This window comes from Vombatus ursinus, unplaced genomic scaffold (genome assembly GCF_900497805.2).
Source record: "Vombatus ursinus unplaced genomic scaffold, bare-nosed wombat genome assembly UNPS02014793.1, whole genome shotgun sequence".
NCBI classification, from domain to species: domain Eukaryota; kingdom Metazoa; phylum Chordata; class Mammalia; order Diprotodontia; family Vombatidae; genus Vombatus; species Vombatus ursinus.
This window is the reverse complement of record NW_020954571.1, coordinates 1,906,391-1,926,675: the sequence shown is the minus strand read 5'-3', so window position 1 is coordinate 1,926,675 and position 20,285 is coordinate 1,906,391. Positions and strand designations below refer to the sequence as shown.

The window sequence follows — 20,285 nt, the reverse complement described above, 5'->3', positions numbered from 1 at the left end:
ACCTCTAAGGTCTCTTCTAGCTTTACAGCTATGTCCCTATGATCCTTCATCCACCAGGACAGACCTGTGAGATTGACATCAATGAATGTGTGAAGAGCCCATGTCGGAATGGTGCTACCTGTCAGAATACCAATGGAAGTTACCGCTGCAGCTGCAAGGCTGGCTACACTGGACGCAACTGTGAAACTGATGTGGATGACTGCCAGCCAAGTAAGAGGGGGCTGGGTCAGGTGCGGGAAAGAGGAACATTAGGGAATGTGGAGGGATTGGTGACCATCTGGATTATTACCATGGCAGCTTCCCCAACAGGGTTCTTCTGGTGTTGAGGAGTAATTAAGACCCCCCAGGGAGGTGTGGTGGAATTAGTATTTACTTGTCAATGGGACCATGTGGGTTCTAGCACCAGCCCTCTGCAACTGATTTTAGAAATAAGTTTTAATGAGGCCTTTTGTTTTTACACAGTAGTCAGTTCCCCTTAACCTTTCTTCTGTTCTCCTCATTTGAATCTAAAACTAACCAAAACCATCAGACACATTAGTGACCGTGCTAGAGACTATATAACACATTCCATGTTATAGGCTCCCACATACATCCCTACTAAAAGGAAATGTGTTTCATTATTAGTTTTCTGAGATAGAGACCATTCATTAAAATTAATTTAGAGTTCAACTGCCTTTCTGCAGTTTTAGTCAATGGACATATATGTGTTCTCATTTCCCATAAGTCTTTCTATATATTTTAAATTGTCTTATATTTGTTATAGTACAATATATTAGAATATATTCTGTTGGGCTCATCAACTATAATTTATCCAGTCATTCCCAATTGATAGGCACCTACTTTTTATCCATTTTTTTGCTACCACAAAAACTGTTTCTCTGAATGTTTTGGCTTAATATAGACTTTTCTGCCTTTGACCTTCTTGGAGTATGTATGCCCAGTGTCAGGGGGAATGGATTAATTTAGTGACTTTTTCTGCATAGTTCCAAATTGTTTTCCAGATTCTTGGTTTTTCATTATCTTTGCCCCTTCATGGGGTGTGAGCAAAAAGCTTTGAATTGTTTTAATTGGTGATTTGAAACAATCTTTCATATGGTTGTTGATCTGCATTTGATGGCAATTGACTGCTGCTGTGTGACCTCTTAGATCCTTGTCACAATGGTGGTGCCTGCTCTGATGGTATCAATACTGCCTTCTGTGACTGTCTGCCTGGCTTCCGAGGTCCCCAGTGTGAGGAGGACATCAATGAGTGTGCCAGCAACCCATGTAAGAATGGGGCCAATTGTACTGACTGTGTCAACAGTTACACCTGTACCTGTCCATCTGGCTTCAGTGGAATTCACTGTGAGAACAACACTCCAGACTGCACTGAGAGGTGAGAATTGGTGTAGAGGAGGCAGAGATCTTTAAAAGTTCCATGTAGTCAGCTCACTTCCATATAAGTTTGGGGAAAGTGCTTTGTAAATGTTACTTACATAAATGTGAGATGTTTTTGTCGTGGAAGCAACACTGGGTGGAGAGTCAGGAGATTCTCTAATCTTCTCCCAGTCTCAGTTCTGTCACTAATTTATGTGCTTTGAGACTTTGGGCAAATGACTTCCCCTCAGGCCCCCAACATCTTTTTTTCATCAGTAAATTTGAGAATATAATAAATTCTCTGCCTCTGTCACAGAGGTGTGGTGAGCATCCAATGAAATAATGAATATGAAAGTGTGTTATAACAAATGTGAGGTTGAATCAGAAAAGTATTGGACTGGATCTACCTCTGATTCTGACAGATTTAAGATCTGCCTGACCTTAAAGCAAGTTGCTTTCTTTCTACCCCTATGTCTAAAATGAAGAGGCTTAGATTAGTTGATCTCCCAAGCATCTTCCAGCCTTAGAATTGTTATTATTATTTTAATTATTTGATAAGCAAAGATACACATGAAAGTGTTTTGGGAAATGTACTTGCATTGGAATACTATTATGTTATAAGAAATACAGCGTAGATAGAATCACCCATGTGGCACTGTGGATAGAACACTAGGACTGGAGTCAGGAAGACCTGAATTCAAATATGGCCCCTGGGCAAGTCATTTAACATCTGTCTGCCTCAATTTCCTCAACTGTAAAATGGGGTCATAATAGCTACCTCACAGGGTTGTTGTGAGGATCAAATGAGATAATATTTGTAAAGTGCTTAGCACATGGTACTATATAAATGCTAACTGTTATTATCATAAATGAAGAAAAATTCAGCTTCTTAGACACTTAGATAAACTTGAATGAACTGAGGCTCAGTGAAATGAGCAGTACCAAAAGAACAAAATTTGTATTTTAACACTGATTTTGTTAAGATGAACAATTCTGAAAGACTTAACTCTGATTAACCCAATGATCAACAGTGATTCCAGAGAATGGATAAAGGTTCAAGCTGCCCACCTCATGTCAGAAAGATGATAGACTAATATGCAGAATAAGAAATACATTTTTGGATGTGACCAACGTGGTAGTAAAATTTCTACTTACTGTGTTTATGTGATATAAGGGTTCTGTATTTCTATCTTTTTGGTTTTTTAGTAGATAGGGGAGGTGGGAGGAACAAAGAAAATGAATGCTTAACAATCAAAAAATAATAATAATAAGGAATTAAATGTGCCATAGCATCCCAAATTAAAAAGAGAAAGAAAATATACTTGCTTCAAGGACTCTTTTTTTGGGGGGCAGTATCTAGTGCTTGAAGAGTAGGTTTACGGGGCAACTGGGTTGCACAGTGCATAGAGCTCCAGCCTTGGAGTCAGGAGGACCTGACTTCAAATCTGGCCTCAGACGCTTAACTAGCTGTGTGACCTTGGGCAAGTTACTTAACCCTGATTGCCTCACCAAAAAGCTTTAAAAAAAAAAAAAGAGTAGGTTTGACTGTACACTGAGATGTTTTTGCAGATGGCCATGAGATGAGCTGGTTTGGAATGAAGTGTGATATTCATTGTTGTGATTATAACTGGTAGTTATACTCCTTCTGCCTTTCAGCTCCTGCTTCAATGGGGGCACCTGTGTGGATGGCATCAACACCTTCACCTGCCTCTGCCCACCAGGCTTCACAGGCAGCTATTGTCAACATGACATAAACGAGTGCGACTCACGCCCTTGCCTCCACGGGGGTACCTGCCAGGACAGCTATGGTACCTACAAGTGTACCTGTCCTCAAGGGTACACAGGCCTCAATTGCCAGGTGAGTGTTGCCTACCATGCTCATATATCATATTGGTCAGATAGAGGAGGTCCTGAGCTCCTTTATGCTTTGGGGGTTTGTACTCTGCTTTAAGCAAAACCTAGATTTAGACTGAAGATGTATTCATCACTCAGTCTTTATCTCATTAGTAGGTAAGAAAGAGGCATTGTGGATAGCAGTGAGATAGAGTGGAAAGAGCTTTGTACTTCAGTTCACAGACCTGAGTTTTTGCCATGGAATAGCTGTGTGACCTTGGGGCAGAGTCCTTTCTCTCTGGGCTTCAGTTTCCTCGACTGTCAAATGAAGAGGTTGGACTAGATGATCTTGGAGAGGTCCCCCTCTAGCTCTAAGATTCTTAAAAAACAAACACAAATCCCTGCCCTCAAGAAGCTTAAATTCTACCTTGAGAGGAAAGGGGGACACTTGAAGAATGGAGCATTTATCAGGAAGGATGATCTGAATTAGATTTCCAAGGATGGGTGGGTAGGATTTGGTTAGGCTGAAGGAAGTATGAAGGAGGGGTATTCCAGGTAAGGAGAGAATCATGAAATAGAGAGGAAAGTAGAAAAGTGGGCATGGTATATTTCTGAGACAGCAGAGATATCATCTAAGGAACGATGGTTGATTTGACAAAAGGATTTTTCACCTTACAAGACAAGCCAGTGCAAATCTCCATTTAGGTGTTCAATTATAATAACTAGTGTGCCTTTAGGGAAAAAAAAAACCCAGTATATAAAACAAGGTCTGTCTATAAGTTGTCCAAGAAATTAACAGACTAAATCCCCAGTGTTCTTTTGGGCCTAGCAGAAGGATTTGATTTGATTTGCCATTTCCTCTCCCTAGAACCTGGTGCGCTGGTGTGACTCATCACCCTGTAAGAACGGTGGGACGTGCTGGCAGACTAACAATCTGTACCGCTGCGAGTGCGTCAGGGGCTGGACTGGCCTCTACTGTGACGTGCCCAGCGTGTCTTGCGAGGTGGCTGCCAAGCAGCGAGGTAAGCTGCTTTTCCCACGGGTGGGTGAACAGGGAAGGTATGGAAGGATCGTAAGGGTTTCAGTGCAGGCTCGTGCTGGTTGCCCAGGTGCCATCTCCCTTGGTTTTTTGGGAGACAAACGATCCAGACATTTGCCTATGGAGACTCTAGAAACCAGCCACTACCGAGGCTGCTGGACTCATAGCACAGCTCATGTCATTACTGCTTCCTAATTAGTACATAGTGCTAAGGGGACAGAGAGCATGGTCTGATCCCTGTGCAGAGTTGTTAAAAGAGAAAAATGCTGCTTCGTATCCATAAACTACTTCTTATTATAGAAATCAAAAGGGAGCTTCATAGGACTAAAAGTATTCTATATTTTTTAGTTATTTCATGAGTCACTGTGGCTAAAGAAAAGGAATAAAGGACATCCATCTCCTATTAGCCAGTCCCTTGATCATCCCCACAAACTGAGCTTTCTTTCCTGTTCCCGGTAGATACTGATGTGGCCCACCTGTGCCAGAACTCTGGGCTCTGCATGGACACTGGTAATACCCACTACTGCCGCTGCCAGCCGGGCTATACAGGCAGCTACTGTGAGGAGCAGGTAGATGAGTGCTCTCCCAATCCCTGCCAGAATGGAGCCACCTGTACAGACTATCTGGGAGGCTATTCATGTGAGGTGAGTACAAGAAACTGGCACTCCCCAGAGAGCCACAACAAACACACTCCCATGGATACTTGGCAGTGCCATTATAGACTGGATTGTCCTGTAAAGCAAGTGCCATCTTGACTGGTGGGACTATGCTAGTTGTTGAAAATGTCAGTAAGTCTAATGAGGACTTATGTGTCTGCAGCCCTATGCTGGTCATGTGTATGGTACCAGGCTTTGAGGAACTCAAAGTATCACTAGGAAGATTCACACCATGCAGTTCTTCATATTTTTGCCACCTTTTTCTACTATCATTACTGCTATACAGGACTAAGGGGAGTTTTAAATTTATGTGAGGTCACCCTGGCTAAAAAATTTATCACCTAGCAGCCAGTTTCTAGATCTTTATACTTGGGCTGGACCTTGGATAGCATACCTCTTGTTTGGGTGTGTATTTGGAACCATTTCAGCTCAGCAATCAGACCCTACCAGAGCTTATTCTCTGCTGAAACAGCCTTTGAGACCCCTGGACCTCCATGCCAAAATGAGGCATCAGGATGTGAGTGTAGAAATAACTCTTGTATACAGAACAGAGAGAGACCAGTCCAAGAGACAGTAGAATTATACCTGGGCTGTGTGGCTCTGGCACTAATTTGGAGAAGAAGGCAAGATAATTGATAGCCAGAGAAGGCTAAGGTTTTGAGTTGGGCCCCAAAATGGATAGATAGTAGTAGGAGTTGAGGCATGACCTTCTAAGTTAGCCTGAGATAAAAATGGAATGCAGGCTACTTTGAGGATAATGTGATTTTTTTTCAGGATCTAGAAGCCAAATTGGTGATTTTCCTGGGAAATGGGTATTTTGTAAAGTCACTTTGGGAGAAGGCAGAGAAAGATGGTGAGGCAGGATAGTGGTGGAATCTGTCCTTGAGCGCACACTGTAGGAAGGAGAAAACACTAGTACACACGAAGTACTTGTAGAAAAATACAGGGCAGAGTGTTATTTTGCTTTGAATTCCATTGCTGATTGTGAGTGCTGAACAAGTTAGTGTGATGGTGAGGGAAGGCTTCTGGGCAGAAGTAGGGCTGGCGTAGAGACCTTCTTAAGAAAAGCCACCCCTGACCGACCCCTGTAAGCCTTAAAGTCCATTCTGACTTTGCCCTTGAATGTTGCAGAGGCTGAGGAAATGGAGGCCCAGGACTGCTATATTCCACATCTATCTCAGCCCCATAATGGTTAAGCCTCCTGAGGCAATTGAGTCCATTCAGGGCCAGGCTGTGATTTTTCTCCCTTTTCTCCTCTTCCTTTTCAGTGTGTTGCTGGCTACCATGGGGTGAACTGCTCTGAGGAGATCAATGAGTGTTTGTCCCACCCTTGCCAGAATGGTGGCACTTGCATCGATCTGATCAATACATACAAGTGCTCTTGTCCCAGGGGAACTCAAGGTAAGGGAGCTATCTTCAGCAGGTGAAAGACCCTGGGTTTGTTCAGTGGAAATACAAATAAAGAACACGCAAGAGTGCAGAAGGGCAGAGACTAAAGGCGCCATGTATTCTGTGTGAGAAATTGAGGGGGTAGAAAACGCTTCCAGCGTGTAGAGAGTTAAAGGATAAAGGAAGTCTTCATGGAAGTGGTGATCACCACAGAGCTAGCAGCCATTTTCAAACTCTTGCCAATTTTCACACGTCTATGTTTACCAGTACTGTCTCCTGAATTCAGTATGTCTTCGCGTAGCTTTTCATTGTCCCCAGTGGTCATGTTTAAATTAAATCCAAATGACCTAAACTGGCTTCTTGTAATCCTCAAACCCTTCAAGTAACATCCATCCCTTACTCCTGACCCTGTCTTTCAGTATTGAAATACAATGTTATGTAGTGGCAGGGGCCCTGGATTTGGGGAGTCTAGAGACCCAAGTTTCAGTCTTGGCTGTACCACTAAGCATCTAAGTGACCCTGAACAAGTCATTTCTACCGTCTCTGACCCTCATGTTTCTCATTTATTAAATGGAAAATTGGACTGGATGATGTCTGCGGAATTTGCTACCTCTGTGTTTATATTGTTGAGGACTGGCTACTCACTTTCCTCCTCCCTCTATGGTTGTGTGCAGGAGTGCACTGTGAGATCAACGTGGATGACTGCAACCCCTTCATTGACCCCCTTACCCGTGGGCCAAAATGTTTCAATAATGGCAAGTGTGTTGACCAAGTTGGAGGCTACAGTTGTAACTGCCCTCCTGGCTTTGTTGGAGAGCGCTGTGAAGGTGATGTCAACGAATGTCTCTCTAACCCCTGTGATCCTCATGGCACTCAGAACTGTGTACAGCGTGTCAATGACTTTAAGTGTGAATGTCGGCAGGGATACACAGGTAGACAGGAGGGGGACAGTGGAAGGGAAACTGTTGTAGGGACTGGGTAGGGGGAAGAAGTGGAAGGGAGATGGGCAGAATGAATGAGGGGCTGACCTTCCTCACTTTTACATACCTCTGTCACCAACCCAGGGCGCCGCTGTGATTCCGTTGTTGATGGCTGTAAGGGCAAACCCTGCAAGAATGGTGGGACCTGTGCTGTGGCAACCAACACTGGACGGGGCTTCATCTGCAACTGCCCCTCTGTACGTAGTGATGTGATTTTGTGGGGATACAGGAAGGGTTGGCAGAATGGAGTGAAAGGGAAAGGGGAAATTAAAAATAGGTTGGTGTCTCCAATTTCTCACACAAATAGGAGGTGACCAGTCCTGGATGTCTAACTGAACCCTCCTCCCAGAACCCTCTAGGGTTACACTAGATCATGGATTATGAGTCTAAGCAGAAGGAGATACTAAAAACTCTCTAAACTCTCCCCAGGGCTTTGAAGGTGCCACGTGTGAGAATGATTCCCGTACCTGTGGTAGCCTGCACTGCAGGAATGGGGGCACCTGCGTCTCTGGCCAGAAAAGCTCGAAGTGCTTGTGCATGGGGCCCTTCACAGGCCCTGAGTGCCAGTACCCAGTGAGCAGCCCATGCCTCTCCAACCCCTGCTACAACCAGGGAACATGCGAGTTCATCCCTGAGAGCCCCTTCTACCAATGCCACTGCCCTGCCAACTTCAATGGGCTTCTGTGTCACATCCTGGACTACAGTTTCTTGGGTGGGGTGGGGAGAGACATCACCCCACCTGAATTTGAAGAGAAATGTGAGATCCCTGAGTGCAGGAAGGACACTGGTAATAAGATCTGCGATGGCAAGTGTAATAACCATGCTTGTGGCTGGGATGGTGGAGACTGTTCCCTTAATTTCAATGACCCCTGGAAGAACTGCACTCAGTCCCTGCAGTGCTGGAAGTATTTCAATGATGGCAGCTGTGATAGCCAGTGCAACAATGCCGGCTGCCTGTTTGATGGCTTTGATTGCCAGAAAGTGGAGGTCCAGTGCAAGTAAGTCTCCTTCCATCATGTGCTTTCTCTTTCCTTCCACTTTTTCTTGCCTCATGAGATTTAGAAGGCCTTCTATGCTGGTCCACAGAAACAGCCAAATTTATTTTGTGTTGTGATGGGATTTAGTGATTAGAAAAAGCCTGAGTTGCCTGCTGCTGTGCCCTCCCTCCCCCCATATTCCCCTCTAGGGGACAGGGACGGGGAGGAACTGGGGCAAGGGGTCAATTTTTCTATTGGGAGAACAGCATGAGCAAAAGCTCACAGTTGAAAATGTATCTCTGGTGTGTTCAGGGAATCAATTTGGAGACCATTCCAAAGGGGACCCTGGTGAATAGCTCTAAGTAGCCAAGCTGTAGTTCATTTCAAGATATAGGAGGAATCTGTGGCTAGAAAATGACCATGTCTTCCTCTCCCTCTAGCCCCCTGTATGACCAGTACTGTAAGGACCACTTCAGCGATGGCCACTGTGACCAGGGTTGCAACAACGCAGAGTGCGAGTGGGATGGTTTGGACTGTGCTGACAATATGCCCGAGAAGCTGGCAGATGGGACCCTGGTGGTTGTGGTGCTCATGCTCCCAGAAAACCTGAAGAACAACTCTTTCCACTTCCTTCGGGAGCTCAGCAGAGTGTTGCACACCAATGTGGTCTTCAAGAAGAATTCCAAGGGGGAGTACATGATCTATCCCTACTATGGCAATGCAGAGGAGCTGAAAAAGCACCACATCAAAAGATCTGCAGAGAGCTGGGCAGACATGCCGGGTGCTGTCTTCAATAAAATGAAGACGTCTCTTTACTCCCAAGTTGGAGGGAGACAGCGGAGGGAGCTGGACCAGATGGACATCCGAGGGTGAGAGTCCAGTGGGTTTTCTGGGGCCCTAAGTTCATCATCTTTTATCTTTGTTTTTATAGCATTTCCATTTCTCAACATATCCTTCCTCCCCCTCCCTTACCCCATGTTACAAAGAATAAAAGAAGGAAGGAAAAAAGCATTTCAGTGAGACCAATCAACATGTCAGTCAAGTCTGACAGTACATGCACTGTTTCCCCCTCCCCACTTTGCAAAGAAGGGAGGGAGGTACATTCTCATCTCTTTTTGGGAAGATCAAGCTTAATCATCATTCAATCACATTATCTTAATAATGCTTCCATATAAACTTCATACTTTTGGAAGCATACTGACTGTGCATCAGTTTCTCCATCTTACCCTAATGGGACTATTAATGAATATCAAATGAGATCGGGTGTATGAAACTACTTTGATAAGTAGAGCAACACTATACAGCTCTGAGGAGTGGTAGATAGTTCTTTTTCAGGGGTGGGGGGGAGTGGAGGGGAAGTTCCTAGGTCTTGCCTTCTTGAGTCTATGTCCATCACCCTTTTCAGTCTCAGTTCTACTGAGGGACAGAGTTAATGTAGCATCAAATGTTGCTTTGTTCAGGAACTGCCAAGCTTCTCAGTGGCAAAGTTTTCTAGGTTGAAGACATTTTCTACCCTGTCTTTTCAGAAGGGTTAAAAGAAATCTGTTGCTTTTGGAATGTGGACTGCCAAGCAAGGGGTTGGGGGAGAAGAAATGAGAGAATTCTGCCAACTCTCTCACTTGTATCCAATCATCATGCCTGCTTCTCCCCATTCCCCATCCATACAGATCAATTGTGTACCTGGAAATTGACAACCGCCAATGTATCCAGTCCTCTTCCCAGTGTTTTCAGAGTGCAACAGATGTGGCAGCCTTCCTGGGGGCCTTGGCTTCGATGGGGAACCTTAATATCCCCTACAAAATTGAAGCTGTACAGAGTAAGTAAACCCATAAATCCTAGGGTATGCAGCCTTGTTCACCTGGATGGAGACTAGAATTCCCCTACTCTAACACCATCCTCCTCTTTAGATTTCCTGCCCACTTCATTCATTAGCCAGTTCCCAGATCTAAATCTGGCTTGTTTTCCTCCTTAAAAACCTTGAATTCCTTTTATCTTTTTTTTTGGGGGGGGGGTGTTGCTGGAAGAAAGGAAGACAGTAGAGGTTAAATCTGTCTTAATTTCTCCAAAGACTGGGACTAAATCATCTTTGTCAGCTAGTCTGAGGGGTATCCCACATATGCTGTTCTGAGGTTTGGAAAAGATTTTCTAGACCTCTGAACAGAATGCAAGGGAGATACCTCATGGTACCAATGGTGCCAACTGTTAAGAATAGTATATCTTTGGAGAAGTAAATTTATTAGTAAGTCATAGTAAGTAACTGGGATATCTATCTTTCTGTCCTCGTCCACTCTCCACATTTCACTCCCCCTCCCCAGGCCTTTTTTCCCTTTGTTGGGTATTATTTCAAAATCATTACAGCTTTAAAAAAAAAAAAAAACCAAGAATTGATCGGTGTCATGTGAGGAGTTGAAGTTTGTATCTTGAAAATCCCCCCTAAATCCTTTGTCTTAACAGCTCAATGCAAGTGCACTGATTTGAAGTTTGCTAATCCTTTTCCTTAAAGGAGAAAAAAGTAAAAGCTGTCTCCAGATACAGTAGGCTAGTGCAGGAGAGAATTTAGTGATATTTTGCAATTCTGATTAATCATGTATAAAATGACCTTATTTTGGGGGAGAATGATATAGAGCTAGTGAGTTACCTTTTATGAACTAATTTCACTCCATCTGACTACTCCAGTCGTTGACTTGATATGTAGCTCAATGTTCCGGTGTGTCCTCTGGCCCTGTCCCCTCGTAGGTAAGACAGTGGAATCCCCGGAGAACTCCAAGTTGTATCCTATGTATGTGGTGGTGGCTGCTTTGGCGCTGCTGGCCTTCATTGGCTTCGGTGTGCTGGTGTCAAGAAAACGGCGCAGGGAGCATGGCCAGCTGTGGTTCCCTGAGGGCTTCAAAGTGACCGAGTCCAGCAAGAAGAAAAGGCGGGAGCCTTTAGGCGAGGATTCAGTGGGATTGAAGTAAGTCACCCAACGGGGATTTTAACCCATCTGATTCCAGGAAAAGTGGACGGAGGTCTGAGGGGGTTGTGTTGGGAACAGGCACTGTCCTCCTTAACTATGATGTTCTGCGCAGTGGGAAGATCTTTCCCCAGGGAAACTTCCCCTTTCCGTTTCTTGCATGGTAGATTATGCTCTGTGAGAGCAGTGGCCATTCATTGTATTGAGCAATTGTAGATGGGGTCCAGAGGGGAAAGAGCTGGGGAGGAGTCTTGTGAAATGTTCCCAGACTCTCTCAATGAGCATAGTTCACTCTTATGCTTCCCTCTACCCTTTCCAAAGACCCCTGAAGAATGCCTCAGATGGTGCCTTAATGGATGACAACCAGAATGAATGGGGAGATGAAGACCTGGAGACCAAGAAATTCAGGGTGAGCTCTGCTGCCTGCCAGCTGGGGATAGGTCAATGAGAGGCCTTTATAAGTTTGGCCGCTGATGCCTGGGATTTTCTAGCATTTGGATATAGCTTAGTTGAAGCCTTCCTTCCTGAAGTACCTGAAGCCTGATTTCTCCACCCCACCCCACACCCTCTCTTCCCTTCCTTCCCCAGTTTGAAGAACAGGTCATGCTGCCAGACATGGATGATCAGACAGATCACCGGCAGTGGACTCAGCAGCATCTTGATGCTGCTGATCTCCGGATCCCGTCAATGGCTCCCACCCCACCACAGGGCGAGATTGATGCTGACTGCATGGATGTCAATGTCAGAGGTCCTGGTAAGGAGACCCTCCCTAATGCTCCTCATGCTTTCTCTACTTCAGCGTAGCTCGTAGATCTATTTATATAAACAGCCCCTGGCACTGTCCTTTCCCAAAATCCATTAACGTCTTCTCTGGCATGTTCTAATTCCCACCCCCATTCCTCCGCCACACGCAGAAGGTCAATAGCAACATGGTGTGATCAACATTCTGAAAGCCTGCTCTGTTGAATGGGGAGGGAAAACCCTTTTCAATTCCGTTAGATTTCAAGTTCAGAAAAGGTTGTGGGAAACTTCTCAAGACTCCCAACACAAAAGTGTGTGTGGTCCACCCCCATCTCCAGCTTTCTCTTTAGGACAATTCACCAATTTCAGGTTTTGAGTAGTAGCACATGGGATATTTGAATATTCTTGTGTCCAGAAACTGTTTTCTGTAAGCTGCCTCTCTCAACAAGGCAGAGCATTCTCTTGATTATAGAGTTTTTAAAACCTCATTTCATATGGGCACATGTTGCTTTTAGTGGGTGAAGAAACCGAAGTGCAGATATTATGTGAAATGAGACAGTGGAGTCAGTGACTGAACTGACAATCCAAGGATTCTTTTTGTTAAGCTCCACCCTCAGATAAAATTTGGATGGAGGAAGACAGCTCTACTTTGTCTTTTTGGAAAGTAAAAGCTACAGCAATATTAGACTAAATGGACACTCACCTTCTTCTTCCATAGATGGTTTCACCCCCTTGATGATCGCTTCATGTAGTGGAGGGGGCCTAGAGACAGGCAACAGTGAAGAAGAGGAGGATGCTCCAGCTGTCATCTCAGACTTCATCTACCAGGGAGCTAGCCTGCACAACCAAACAGACCGAACTGGGGAGACAGCCCTACATCTGGCTGCTCGCTACTCCCGTTCAGACGCAGCCAAACGTCTGCTGGAGGCCAGCGCAGATGCCAACATTCAAGACAACATGGGCCGGACTCCCCTCCATGCAGCTGTGTCTGCTGATGCTCAAGGGGTCTTCCAGGTAGGTGTCTGCCAGGTGTTCTGAAGCATTCATTGTTTTCTCTTTTCTGAACTTTTGGGATCAAGGGTGGTTGGGGGTATGGGATTTGTGTGATGGTTTCTCATAAACTCCAAAAGAGCTTAGCTGAAAATTATTAGTCTGGATAGACACTGAAAAGGTATCAATCAACAAGCATTTTCTAAGCACCTGCTATAGGATAGGTACTGTGCAGAAAGTACAGTTTGAGCAGAGTTTTGAAGGGAATAAAAGTTTCTAAGAGGTGTGAGATGGGCATGTGTGAATAATTCAAGAGGGATGGAGAATGAACACTAAACCCTGAGTGCTAGAACTAGACAGAGAGTGGGGGCATCCTTCACACATTAGGATATAAACTTAAGGAATTTCTTCTCCCCAAAGGTGTTGTAGGCTTTAAAGATGGGGTTAGATAAATCTTTGGATGATGGCGCCATAGCAGGTTTCTAGGGGAAGCAAGAGGTATTTGGGGATATCCTTAATTTATGAGATGATATCAAGGAGGATACTTTTGATCCCTCCCAAACAGTATCCTCAGAAGAGAGTTTGCTGGGAAATCAGAGGGAGAGGGGAGCCCTGAGGATACTGCAAGTTTGTCTCTTGGTTCTTCTCACCATGCTAGCAATGTCCACACCCAGTTACTCTTGTTCTCTTTTGGCGGCCCCTCCCCTACCTATGGAACTTGTATCCTTAGGCCGGAGGTATTGCCTGCGGCCCTGAGGTGAGTTTACTGGAGCTATTTCTTGTCCTGTGCAGTGAATGAGTGTGAGGTAGAGCAACCTCCACAATGATAGTAGATTTCTGATTTTGAGTGCCAGTCTTGCAGAGGAACTCTACAGGAGTTGGTGTGAGCCATTTCTCCCTTAAGCAACAGGAACCTTCTTTCCCTGCCTGGCCTACCAGGATCATGAAGCAAACCCAACATGGATTTAGAATCATTATATTTGGAAGGACCTCTAGAGGTCATTTAGTCTAACCTCATTTTACAAATGAGGAAATTGAGTGAGAGAAGTGAAGTCATGCAGCCATCAAGGCCATGCAGTCAGTGAATGGTTGGATTTATGCAAATGACAAAATAGGAAATGATGATTTACTGCAAAATGCCATTATATATGATGAACTTTCCTAATGCGTCTAAAATAAGATTGATTTATATATCACTGCTTGTGTTGCTCAGGACCTGCCTGAAGGCCAGGATCATTTACGTTCTTTGTCCATGATTGTTTTTCTTCCTTTTTTCCTCTCAGCTTGTCCTTCCTTCCCCCCCATTTCATATCTCCTTCATACTACTGTAGGCAGTATAAAGGCTACACAAACAATATAGCCTTTGTGCCTGGCGATGCTCAGACCTCGATAGGTTGTAGACCCTGTACTAAGGGTCATGCTTGGCCAAATGTTATGTGACTGAAGAAATCTCGGGGCTATCAGCCACTCCTCCATGGCTATTTTCCCCTTCCTGTCCTCTTCCCCTCTTCTGTGTCAGTATATTTTCTCAGGAAAAGATCATAGGCATTAGAGCTGGAAGGGATTTTAGTGATCATCTACTCCAACCACCTTAGAAAGAAAGAAGAAAACGGTAGTGGCAGCTCTAGAGATTCTGATATTGGGCAATTAGGATCACTGAGAGGATCAAAAGGGAATTTAACTTGGAAAGAAGAAAAAGGTAGCAGCAGCTCTACAGGTTCTGGTATGAGGCATTTAAGATCACTGAGAGGATCAAAAGGGAATTTAAATCACTGTTTTTACTCCAGAGAGATTTCCTTATTAAATATGATGACTTGTTGTAGAATGAGAATCTTGGCCCCTGAAAGGGGATTTTTGTTTATGGGGGGGGGGGGAAGGGCTGATCAGAGGATACCTTTTAAGTCATGTACATATTACCCATATATCAGAAAGCCCTATCTCTTCCTTTTTTAGAATCCACCATTCTTCCTCATTTACTTAAGTTCAGAATATATTTCAGGCCTCATGTGTGTCTAACACGGCATTCTGCTTTGGCCAGGCACCTGGTCTTTTTGCTGCACATCTCTGCAGTTGTGTTCCTCCCTGTCACCTCCCTGACTGTTAAATTCTCATTTTCTCTTGGTGACTAGATCCTGATCCGAAATAGAGCTACAGATCTGGATGCCCGAATGCATGATGGGACCACCCCACTGATCCTGGCTGCCCGCTTGGCAGTGGAAGGCATGCTAGAGGACCTGATCAACTCCCACGCAGATGTCAATGCAGTTGATGATCTGGGTAGGCCCTTGGGGATGGAAGCTAGCCAGTGGTAGTAAGAAGACAGACATGGGGAGGTGAGGTGGGGAGGATGTTTCCTGTTTCTTAATAGTTGATTAAATATATGTTGACCTTCTTGTCCCGCTAGGCAAGTCTGCCCTGCACTGGGCTGCTGCAGTAAATAATGTTGATGCTGCTGTTGTACTGTTGAAAAATGGAGCAAATAAGGATATGCAGAACAACAAGGTAAACAAGAGAGAGCATGGCTCCATACGTAGAGGAAGGAGGTGGGGAGGCATTATCATTTTAAAAGTTAAGTTTACTAGATCCTAGAGCTAGAAGACTATATAATGCATAGAAAAGACACTAGATTTGGAATCAAAAGAACCTGGATTTGAAAAGTGACTATTATCAGCTGGTCATGGGACCATAGGAAAGTCACTTAATCTCTGAGCCTCAGTTTCCTTATCTATAAAATGAGGATAATAATATCTGTGGCACTTACTTTACAGGATTACTGTGGAGATGAATTGGGATAATTTAGGAAAAGCGCTTAAGCAAACTTTAAAGAATACACACACACATACACAATTATATGAAGGATATATTCTTTATATCATATGTACTATATAAAGAATATACATAAATTAAGTAACTAAATGTGAGATTTATCCCAAAGTCTGAACCCTATCAGAAAAGATAAGGAAAATGATGGTGAAAATACTAACAAAAGTCTAATTTGATTCAGTTTCATGAGGAGGTGCAGGGGAGGCAAGAGAGGGGGAAAGGGCACTGGATTTAGGGTCAAAGGACTTGGGTGAGTCCCATGTGAAAGTCATCTCAGCCCGTTTCCTCATCAGTAAAATAAAGAGATTGTACTGTTGGCCTCCAAGATCCTTCTAGTTCTAAATCCTGTGAACCTATGAATTCTGGCCAAGTTTTAAGTTTTTAGTAAGCATGTGATTCCCTACCTCTTTGAGAGGGTAGAATGTCTTCTTTCTCATTTGATCTTAATCCAGTAGTCTGGTGACTATAGGGAGAAGCAGTACTGTTAGCTCTCTTATGCACATGAGGAAATGGAAGCCCATCTGCCCAGCTTTACCCTGCTTGGTCTGTTGTCCTTTCTGGAGAGTGGCTCTAGATGTAATAATATGAATCATCATCCAAGATGCCAAGTAATTATTAAGTTTGGTTTTGGGATGCATTAATGTTTGCTTTAAATCATTTTAAATTCCTACCTCATTATGATACGGCTAATATTGAAATTAATTTGTCTTCCATGAGTTCACATGTCCCACTGGATGATGGAGAAAGCCCTCCTGGGCTAGAATATTCACTTTGGGTAAAATGGAAAGTAGACTGTCATGTTAGACTTAAAAGCTACCAAATGTAGTATGAAATGTAGACAGTGTGGTATAGTAGAAAGAAAACTGGATTTGGAAGCAGACCTGGGTTCAAATTTGCCTTTGACATCTACTTATCACTTCCACTGTCTAGAACTGAGTATATTCATTTGTAAAATAAGGGGATTGGACTCTGTGAACTTTAAGGTCCCCAGGGCTCATAATTGCAAATCATTCCGGATGATGGGGTTTAAATTAAGTGAGGGTACTGCAGAAACCTCTGCTGACTTTCCCCTAAACAGTTGTTTGTTCTATGCCTTTTCCTTCAGGAAGAAACGCCTCTGTTTCTCGCAGCCAGAGAAGGGAGTTATGAAACTGCCAAAGTTCTGCTGGACCACTTTGCAAACCGGGACATAACTGACCACATGGATCGGCTGCCTCGGGATATTGCTCAGGAGCGGATGCACCATGACATTGTGCGGCTTCTAGATGAATACAATTTGGTGCGCAGCCCGCCCCTGCACAGTGGGCCACTGGGGGCACCCACCTTGTCTCCTCCACTCTGCTCCCCTAACAGTTACATTGGCAACCTGAAGCCAGCTGTCCAGGGCAAGAAGGCGCGGAAACCCAGCACCAAGGGACTCAGTTGTAATGGCAAGGATGCCAAAGACATCAAGGCCCGTAGGAAAAAGTCTCAAGATGGAAAGGGCTGCCTTTTGGACAATTCCAGCGTGCTGTCCCCTGTTGATTCTCTTGAGTCACCCCATGGCTACCTGTCAGATGTGGCATCTCCACCGCTAATGACTTCCCCCTTCCAGCAGTCCCCATCCATGCCCCTGAACCACTTACCTGGTATGCCTGATGCCCACCTAAGCATCAACCACCTGAACATAGCTGGGAAGCAGGAGATGGCCGCACTGGGCAGTGCCAACCGCTTGGGCTTTGATGCGGTGCCACCCCGCCTGTCTCACCTTCCTGTTGCTTCTAGTCCCAGCTCAGTAATGAATAGCGGGTCTATGAATTTTGCAGTCGGAGGAGCAGCCAGCCTGAATGGGCAATGTGAGTGGCTTTCACGACTCCAGAATGGGATGGTCCAAAACCAGTATAATCCACTGAGAGGGAACATCCCTGCTGGGCCTCTGAATCCACCTGCCCAGAGCCTCCAGCACAACATCTTGGGGCCACTCCACAATGGCCTTTCCTCTACTACCCTGTCGCAGATGATGAGCTACCAGGGTATGCCTAATACACGGCTAGCCACCCAGCCCCATGTGATGCCGGCCCAACAGTTGCAGCAGATGCAGCCACAGCAAAACTTGCAACCACAGCAGCAAAACTTGCAGCAGCAGCAACAGCAGCAGCACAATACAAGCTCCACAACTGGCCACATTGGCCAGAGTTTCCTTGGCAGCGAGTTGAACCAACAAGATGTGCAACAGCTGGGGAGCAGTAGCATGGCTGTTCACACCATTCTGCCACAGGAGCCGCAGATCCTGCCAACAACCCTGCCTTCTTCCCTTTCTCAGCCCATGGCCACTACTCAGTTCTTGACACCACCATCTCAGCACAGTTATTCTTCCCCCATGGACAACACACCCAGTCACCAGCTTCAAGTTCCTGATCATCCTTTCTTGACCCCATCTCCAGAGTCACCAGACCAGTGGTCTAGCTCCTCTCCACATTCCAACATCTCCGACTGGTCAGAAGGCATATCAAGCCCACCTACAAATATGCAGTCACAGATAGCACACATTCCAGATGCTTTTAAGTGAACACATGGTGTCTAACCACAAAACTTGATATTTTTTTCTTTCCTAAGAAACACGAGAGGAAAGAAGACATTTGAGAATGCTATATGCTGTGACTTGACTGAAGGATTAATTTTTCTTTTCTTTTTTTATATGTTTTTATACAGAATAAGACAAAATTTTAATTTTTTTTAGTATTTATTTATGTACTTTTATTTTACATGAAAACACTGCCTTTTTTATTTATATGTTCTATGTAGGGCTCAAAACAAAAAGTTTGCTTTGAGACAAAATTAGTTTAGAAAAATGATTTTCTTTAATAAGATGATTTTTTTGTGTGTTTGTGAAGATAAGCAAAGATTCATGATTTAGAAGTTACATTTATTTATTGATAATCTTTCTAAATCCAGAGATAAATGATAAAGAGGGAGGAGAGGGGAAAGTTATTTTTAAACCAGCTATGCAGAAAAGTTCCTGAAAGACTGCAGTTTTTCCCTGGCCCCATCCCACACCTGCCAGTACCACCCATTGCCTTATTCATCTTCCAGTGTTTTCAATATCAGTGGACTGACAACATCTGTTTCTGCAAGTAGAAGTTGTAAAGGATAAATTTGCAAGAAAACCTAAAAGAAAATAGAAAAAAAGGAAAGAGGCTTTGAGGCCTTTAGCAGAAGTCCTTTATTAATTTGCATGTCTGACTTCAATATGAATTTGAGGTATCTTAAAATAGAATGATTTTTTGAAATGTACTTAAAATGTTTGCTTGAGGATACATTTTATAGTACCAATCATGAATCTTTGTTTACAATTTCAGTATTATGTAGTTTCAAGTAAATACTGATATGAGCAATCAGGTCTGCAGGCCCCGTGCTCATTATTAAGCTAATAGAATTCACATTTGTTCAGGAAAAAAAGAAAAGGAATAAATAAAATAGTACTATTCATGACATCAGCAAAGGAAAAGAAACACCTCACCTTTAATGTCTCTTTTTCAGGTTCAGCAAATAATTGAATGAGCAAGTTCTGGGATTGGGGTTTAGTATACCACACCTTAATTTTCTGCTCCTATTTTTTATAGGAAGTTTTCCAGGACACTTTAGCTACCTGCATAAAGGTGTTTTGGTGGGGTTTTTTGTTTTGGTTGTTTTGTTTTTTGGTTTTTTTTTTAAACAAATTCATCATACCAATCTAGGCTGTGTGCTTCAGTTCTTCCCAGACATCCCTTTCAGCTCTGGGTTGTGGGATGTTTGTGGTAAGTTGAAGTTGTATCTGGTTTGGGGTGTGCATGGAAGCCTCTAGTCCTAAGGACTAGAAGAGTGAGTGGGAAATGCAGCTGAGGATTTGGGTAATGAAGTTGTTTTAAATGTAATGTTGTCAATTGGACCCTCTCTGTTCTGAGTGGTGTATCTCGGTTACGAGGTGACACATGCTTGAAGCATGAGGGCAAAAAGCAATTTTGTAATCTTATGTATAAGCCTATGGCAAGTTAAATGTTTGTAAATAAATTTTTAAAAGGTGGATTTTGTTTCAAAAATCTAAATGAACAAGTCTTAAATGTTTCATGCCAATTAGAGATGTCAGAATATTGCTCCACCTGCAACTGAAGAATCGCCTGGATGTGCAGGGATATATGTTTGTTATCCACAATGCAGTACTTTTCTGGGTTATCAGGCCAAATTAGATGGCCAGTATTTCAAGCCTGCACCTTCCTAAACAGTGATGTTGTGGCATCCCTAATGTGCATGACTAGACATCATATGATGTTGATTCTTTTCATGTTTTATAAACTAGACTGTAGTTTACAGAAGAGAAGAAACCTTTTAATAAAGTTGTCTACATGCAAAATTGTAGATTATAAAAAATTATGTACTTTTTGTTTTGTTTTTGTTAACTGATTTGCAATAAATGATTCTGTCATCTAGATTTTACTAAATCTGGGTATGGTGATTGGTGCTATTCTCCACCCTCCCACCCCCAACACACACACACACACACACACACACACACACACACACACACACACA

At 43.8% G+C, this 20,285-nt stretch overlaps 1 protein-coding gene across 1 annotated transcript in view; it reads left to right on the top strand.

The window, feature by feature from the left end:
- NOTCH1 (notch receptor 1) overlaps positions 1-18,443 on the top strand; it is a 72,395-nt gene extending 53,952 nt beyond the window's left edge. The window contains exons 17-34 of the mRNA XM_027869308.1: positions 58-210; positions 1,147-1,375; positions 3,013-3,214; positions 4,058-4,211; positions 4,688-4,872; positions 6,153-6,285; positions 6,948-7,205; positions 7,338-7,450; positions 7,683-8,251; positions 8,671-9,099; positions 9,898-10,046; positions 10,967-11,183; positions 11,505-11,592; positions 11,772-11,937; positions 12,643-12,938; positions 15,044-15,191; positions 15,319-15,416; positions 16,843-18,443. Coding sequence (XP_027725109.1) covers positions 58-210; positions 1,147-1,375; positions 3,013-3,214; positions 4,058-4,211; positions 4,688-4,872; positions 6,153-6,285; positions 6,948-7,205; positions 7,338-7,450; positions 7,683-8,251; positions 8,671-9,099; positions 9,898-10,046; positions 10,967-11,183; positions 11,505-11,592; positions 11,772-11,937; positions 12,643-12,938; positions 15,044-15,191; positions 15,319-15,416; positions 16,843-18,285 — 5,030 coding nt within the window. The 3' untranslated portion in view covers positions 18,286-18,443. The remainder of the gene's footprint in view (positions 1-57; positions 211-1,146; positions 1,376-3,012; positions 3,215-4,057; positions 4,212-4,687; positions 4,873-6,152; positions 6,286-6,947; positions 7,206-7,337; positions 7,451-7,682; positions 8,252-8,670; positions 9,100-9,897; positions 10,047-10,966; positions 11,184-11,504; positions 11,593-11,771; positions 11,938-12,642; positions 12,939-15,043; positions 15,192-15,318; positions 15,417-16,842) is intronic.
- The last annotated feature ends 1,842 nt before the right edge of the window (positions 18,444-20,285 follow it).